This window comes from Symphalangus syndactylus, chromosome 17 (assembly GCF_028878055.3).
Source record: "Symphalangus syndactylus isolate Jambi chromosome 17, NHGRI_mSymSyn1-v2.1_pri, whole genome shotgun sequence".
In the NCBI taxonomy this organism is placed as follows: Eukaryota; Metazoa; Chordata; class Mammalia; order Primates; family Hylobatidae; genus Symphalangus; species Symphalangus syndactylus.
Window position 1 is genome coordinate 32809109 of NC_072439.2, and position 6934 is coordinate 32816042.

The 6934-nt window shown below is 49.7% G+C and overlaps 1 protein-coding gene across 2 annotated transcripts in view; it reads left to right on the top strand.

The window, feature by feature from the left end:
- Positions 1 to 6934, top strand: part of RDH16 (retinol dehydrogenase 16) — a 39015-nt gene extending 32081 nt beyond the window's left edge. For both annotated transcript variants that reach the window (XM_055248429.2, XM_063621371.1), the window contains exons 2-5: positions 885 to 1225; positions 3207 to 3465; positions 5376 to 5539; positions 6118 to 6934. In XM_055248429.2, the coding sequence (XP_055104404.1) occupies positions 913 to 1225; positions 3207 to 3465; positions 5376 to 5539; positions 6118 to 6335 (954 nt within the window). In that variant the 5' untranslated portion in view covers positions 885 to 912 and the 3' untranslated portion in view covers positions 6336 to 6934. The remainder of the gene's footprint in view (positions 1 to 884; positions 1226 to 3206; positions 3466 to 5375; positions 5540 to 6117) is intronic.

The window sequence follows — 6934 nt, forward strand, 5'->3', positions numbered from 1 at the left end:
CATGCACTGTCCAACCAGTCCCAATGAGATGAACTAGGTACCTCAGCTAGAAATGCAGAAATCACCCATTTTCTGCATCAGTCACACTGGGAGCTGCAGACTGGAGCTGTTCCAATTTGCCCATCCTCTCCCTGCTTTCTTTACTGCTGAGGTTGGATTCCCCCTGTGGGATCCTGCAATCCTTCTGCCCCAAAAAACTATTATAGCAGGAGGAAACCTGTTCCTGCTCACTCTTTGCCTTCTCCTTCTCATCCTAGAAAGCCTGACCGTGCCCTAGTTTTCTGAGGAGTGATTGATTCTGGGGTGTGGAGCAGGATGAGGAAACTCAGGCTCAGAGAGGGATTTCCACCTAATGTGCCTGGAAACCATGTGTAGCTACCCAATAAGGCCTTTCTATGTTCAGAAGGTCATGGACCAGGGGTGTTGGTATAGGAGCTTTGTAGAGACAGTTTTGACCCCTGTACTTAGAGCAGAGGGGTGTGTTTGCCATGGAGAGTGTGTGTGGGCAGCTGTGTGTGAGCCTGTGTGGGCTCTGTGTGTGTTCCTGTGTGAATATATGTGTGTGCTCCTTCATGGACACAGCATGCATGTAGTGGGCAGAGCAAGGCAGAGAGAAATCAGGAGACTAGGGACACATTGCTGAGTGATAGTATCTTCCTACTGGGCAGAACTTGAGGTGTGCAAAGGTGTGCATGAGTACTGCAAAAACAGTTCAAAGAGCAGAGAGGTGGGGCCAGAATAAATATGTTGCAGAAAGGCAGTCATCGGGGAGGAAAGTGAGGATTCCCTGCCAAAATGCCTGAGGGCTTCCCTGCCTACCACAGCCCTCTGTGTTCTTAAATCCTCCTGTCTGAACAGAGATCAGACTCTGGTTTCCCCCACAGCCTGCCTGTGTCTGTCCTCTGCAAAGCCATGTGGCTCTACCTGGCAGTTTTCGTGGGCCTGTACTACCTTCTGCACTGGTACCGGGAGAGGCAGGTGCTGACCCACCTGAGAGATAAGTATGTGTTCATCACGGGCTGTGACTCTGGCTTCGGGAAACTGCTGGCCAGACAGCTGGACGCACGAGGCTTGCGGGTGCTGGCTGCGTGTCTGACAGAGAAAGGAGCCGAGCAGCTGAGGGGCCAGACTTCAGACAGGCTGGAGACGGTGACCCTGGATGTCACCAAAACAGAGAGCGTTGCTGCAGCCGCCCAGTGGGTGAAGGAGTGCGTGGGAGACAAAGGTAACCACCCAGGTTTCTCAAGTCTGTCTGTGTCTTCCCTCTGTGTGAAGGGACCACCTCCTGTCTGCTCCCTGGGAAGATTTCTACAGTGTCTTTCCAGGTTGAAGTAACAGTAACTTTCTAATATTTCTCACTAATCAGGCTGGCCTGAGCCCCATATCTTTTCAATCCTTAACCTCTCCCGACATTGGACGTGTCTAGTCTTGGGGAGAGTTTGCCCTGATGAGATTTTCTCTCCAGAATTCCTCTCTATCCTCTCCCTCCTGTCTAAGCAGAAGTCATAGATTGTTTGATGCTAAGGGCCTGGGTGAGAGATCTGGAGACTTGCTGGAGCATGGTTGAGAAGGGAGCACAGGGCTGCAAGTATGCACGGAGGCTGTGCCTGTGCTGGAGCCGGGCTCATGTTCCCAGCACTTTACCTTGTTCTTGCTAGGGCCCATCAGCATCCACTGAGAGCTACGATCATCTCCATCTTCAGAGGAGAGTATCAACATAAGGACTGCTTAAGGAAGGCAGAACTAGTAAGGGGTTACTTTTTCTTTCTTTCTTCTTTTCACTACACTAATTCATCTGTCTTATTATAGAGGAAGAAAGAAACATGGATTTATTTTAGGTAACAATAAATGCAGAATATGATCTTTGTGGAAAACACTGAAAAGAATAAAGATGAAAACAAAAGTTTCCCTGAAATTGTCATCCACACATAAGTCCTTTTTACAATTATACATAATGAGGATTTTATATTTTGTTCTTAGTTTCAGTCACCTTAAATTCTCTGGAGAAGATGAACATTTTTCCACCATAATGACCGTTTTTATAAAATTATATTTAATTATTTAGAATACTGTATCCTTCCAATAGCCTTACCTACATAATCCATACTGAGTGGTTGGATATGAAATTCTTTCCTGTTTTTTATCATCATAAATATCATCTTGGTGGACTTTTATTTGCCAACATCTCAATAAGTGTGAGTATTGATTGGATTCTTAAAAATGAGATGTCTGGGTAGAGGAATCTGCATTTGCATCAGGGCAGGGCCTGTTATTGAGCAGGGGACGGATTCATATGCCTGGACCAACCCTTCCAGATCAACAACTGCCACCCCCTGCCTGGACTCAAGGGACCCTGTGCTCCTGCCCCCTAGCTCTGTGGGTTGAAAACTCTATTGACTTGAAGTCCTGGGGATTGTGTATTTGCATCTTCCAGAGAGGTTTCCCCAGAGCTGGGTGAACTTGGGACTAAAGGGAAGGATGAAGAGTAGGCTTCTGATGCAGTAGGAGGAGAGGGTGACATTTTCTGGGGCAGAGGGTGGAGTCTGTGTACTGAGTGGGGTGATGCAACCTTGCTTTCTTCCCAAAGCCTGTGCATTGGAATTCCCCCGTGCTTTCTATAAAAATGTTACTGATGCAGGATGTTTCAAGACCAGTGCCCTGAGGTCAAACACAGGATGTTCTCCAGGTTCCCCCAAGCCTAGGATTTCAGGTCTGTCTCTTTCTCTCTTCCCTCTCTCCCTCACTCTCCCTCTTTCTTGTCTCTTATTCCATCAACAGATAGTTGCTGGACAATCACTATATAAGGTGTTAGCATTAGCTGAAAATGCAGCTGAATGTCTGTAATGTCTGCAACATTCATGTTTAACTAACCAAACATCGATCTTCATGTTTCCAGACTAATGCATGGACAATAGTTCTTTAACATGATTTCATGCAATCCTTAAATAGGGGTAATAGCTTATTGTCTTTCAGGCAGTAGGCTGGTCCATGAAGAGTAAATGGAGAAAGACCTGGGTTTTGTGGCCCACCAGCTGCTGAATGCCCAGCCCCCACCCCTGCAGATACTGTGGTGTTCGTTATACCCTCCTCCCCATCCCGCACCTGTCATTCTGCCTTCACTTTATTGGGATGTGATTTGCACCCTAACTCTGTCCACCTGCACAGGCACAACACAGTGATGCTCTCTCATCTTCCCACTGTCCCAGGACTCTGGGGCCTGGTGAATAATGCTGGCATCTCCTTGCCCACGGCCCCCAATGAGTTGCTCACCAAGCAGGACTTTGTGACCATACTGGACGTGAACTTGTTGGGGGTGATTGATGTGACTCTGAGCCTGCTGCCCTTAGTGAGGAAGGCCAGGGGCCGTGTGGTCAACGTCTCCAGTGTCATGGGCCGGGTGCCACTTTTTGGTGGAGGCTACTGCATCTCCAAGTATGGCGTGGAAGCCTTCTCTGACTCCCTCAGGTATGGGTCTGGGACGGGGCCCCCCCTAGTCTTCCTGCTCCTGTCCTGTTGGGGAAGTCTTTTCCAGGGAGTTCCTTGAATCCCAGCCTTTAAGGCCCTTTCATGAGATCCCTCTCTGTCTTCATGTGTGACACCCTCATCTTCCTCTTTCTGGATTGGGCTGGCTATTCACTGGGAAGCACCTTCCTGAGGGCGACAGGAGGGGCCCCAGGTCAGAGAGTTTCTTGAACGATACCTCTTCCCTGGATGGATCTCTTGGTCAGAAACTGCCAGAGGCAGAATTGGACCTGGATCTTTGGCTTCAGATCCTGCCAAGAGGAACACAGTACTGAGGTTACCAAGCCCAGGACAGGGGAACACTGTGTATCAATGACTAATCCCAGGGAAGGACCCTAAACACTTCTTCCCGTTGCACCTTGGTATTGGAGCCACAAAGGCAGACCAGGCAGTCGGCGCTGGATGGAAGAATGCTTTGCACCCTAGAGAAGGGGCAGAGAAAGATCAGCTACAACAGTGTGTGTTGGTCCCCTGGCCAGCGAGGCTCTCCCAGCAGCTGACACTGGGCATGTGGCTTGCTCACACCTTTCTCTTGCTGTAGTAGAAAGACCCCAACCCCTCCTCCCTGGAATCTGAAATACTTGTAAACCTGGGGCATGCCTTAGGGCCACGGACACACACAAGCTCATGCAGACACGAGCACTCACCGAGTCAGAAACAGGGAAAGATATTTCCACACCAGGAGATGGGTGCCTGGCTTTGGGGCTCTTCCTCTCTAGGGAGAGAAATGCTTCAAGCCCTGAGGCCATTCCTTCGTGGCTCTCTGGGGCCCAAAGACAGCATGCAGGAGATGGTCTTTCCCAGCAGAATTCATGTCCAGAGCTCCTTTGATGATGCGCAGAGCATCTGAGTCCACACAACAGACACTTTAGGCCCTTGTCCAAGTGGCCAAAAATCTGTTCTTAATCAACAACAAGGTTTTGTCTGTGACCTAAAACTTGATACCTGGGAGAGGGACAAGAGATCTAGAATCAACTGCCAATGCTTGTAATGTTGGTGACCAAGTCAACCTTGCTGGCCATGGTACCCACCTGAGTTGGGGAGAGTCCTGGAGATTCCGTCTGAGCTGGGGATTGAAAACTCAAGCTGGAGATTGAGAACTCCATCTGGCAGCCTGGTAAGGAAGGCTGGGAAAGGCTCCTAGATGAAGGAATGCCATCAGCCCAGGCCCCGGGTGAGCATTAGCCACCTGCATGTACTGCAGAGTTCCTTTCTGGTGAAGATCAAGGCCAAGCCTGGTGGGGGATGCTGGGCAGGTGGTCACAGGTGGGCTCCTTGAGGGCCTGTGGGCCCTGGACAGGAGTTGTGGTGCATGCTGTTGGCAGTGGAACCCCCCAAAAAAGGGATTTGCTCAGGGGAGCTCCTTGGTCCAATCAGCTTCTAGACTCCCACTGACTGCAGGAAGCCCAGTGGTTGTAAGTGTGGGGAGCCAGATTGAAGACAGATGCTTCTTAGAGGACAGCTGCCATCACCCAGCTCAGAGGCCAGGGAGATTCCTGGGGCAGGAAAACGAGGGAGGGGACTGAGGACTGGAGAGGAGGCAAAATGTGGGAATTGTGGTGATCCACTGGATGTGAGGGACACAGGAGGAGACAGCACTAAGGTGCTGCCTTGCTTTGGAATTGGTAGGATTTAGGGCTAGTAAGCTCAAGTGTGTAAAATATGGGAACTCCATACAGAGGGAATGTCACCATGATCATGATGACCCCTTGATTGCTGGAAATTAAATATTCCCAGCTTTCTATCTCACCCATTGTTCTCATATGTTGTGATATCATAGTTTTACTGTTATTGTTTGTGTTGTACTTTCCAAGACCCCCGAAGTTTTTCCCCTCTGCTTCTCTGTCTTGCAGGAGGGAACTCTCCTACTTTGGGGTGAAGGTGGCTATGATTGAACCTGGCTATTTCAAGACTGCTGTGACCAGTAAGGAGAGATTCTTAAAGAGCTTCCTGGAGATTTGGGACCGGTCCAGTCCAGAGGTGAAGGAGGTCTATGGCGAGAAGTTTGTTTCAGACTGTGAGTGAGCTGTGGACAGTGGGGAGAGAAGCAAACCCTTGTGTGGAATCCCTGGTCTACCATTGGTGTCTGAAGGGCATTATAGTTTGATCCCCAGGCTCTCCCTTCCACACAAAGTGGAGACCTTTAGCCCCATTTCCACGATGGGTGCTGTGTGGCCAACTGGTCATGAAAAGCAAGTGTCCAGGCTTCTCAGATCTTGGGACCAGTCTCTATCTGAACCCATCATTATTGAGGAACAAAGTGAAGCCAGAAAGGGAAGACATTGGTGGCGGATCACAAGCTGGCATTAGAGACAGCTTGTTTTTATGTGCTGAGACTTCTACTGTGGGTGGAGACCATCATTTTTGCAGTCCAGATATTCCCAAAGAGAGACAGACATGACAATGTGGGACACTTGCTACTTTCACATGGATGGGCTCCAACTCAGGGAATTTGGATAAAAGAGATTTGAGGCATTGCTTGACTGGGGGTTGTGGGGTGGCATGAGTTCTTAGACCCTTTCCACTCTAAGTTGAATCCAAAGCAGGAGCGGTTAGGGGTGGAAATATATATGGATTATTTCTGATTCTTAACAGATAAGAAATCAGCTGAACAAATGGAGCTGAAGTGCACACAGGATCTGTCCTTGGTGACCAACTGCATGGAGCATGCGCTGATTGCCTGCCACCCGCGCACTCGCTACTCAGCTGGCTGGGATGCCAAGCTTCTCTACCTCCCCATGAGCTACATGCCCACCTTCCTGGTGGATGCCATTATATACTGGAGCTCTCCAAGGCCGGCCAAGGCTCTATGAAGCCAAGGCTTGGATGCATGGTTGCATGGATTTGGGGTGTGCTATGAGGGGTGATGTATCATTGGGAGAGATATAAAGTGGAGGGAGGGAGCTGTCAGGTCAGTAGGGCACCAATCCCACCTCCTTCATTACCTCCTGGCCATAATTCTCCTGGGAGATAATTCTGCTCTCTGGAGATGTTGGTAGGAAAGTTTCAAGTTACACAGCTGAGAAACAGGGACCAAATAGTGCTCCTGGGTGCACTGTCACCGTGGGTGGCCACTCAAGGTTCCAAGCCTCTTGGGCCATCCTTGGGCTAACAACTGGGGTGGGTGTGAGCAGGTGGAAGGAGCCTCAGCCCATGCCGTTACCTCCTGCTTCCTTATCAGGCTGTGTGTTAATTCTGGGCCAGTCTACACTCTCCCACAGGGTGGAAATGGCCTCAAGGATGTGAGGGCACCCCTCTTCTGAAGATCCCTGTACATGTGGTGTTGGGACCAGAACCATTATGGAGCCCCATAGGCCTCAGGAGTCATCCCAGAAGCCGTGGCTGGGAGGTGGTGTCCTAAGTAAGGATCTGTGCAGAGGACAAATAAATCAGTTTTTGATTTGTCTTGAAA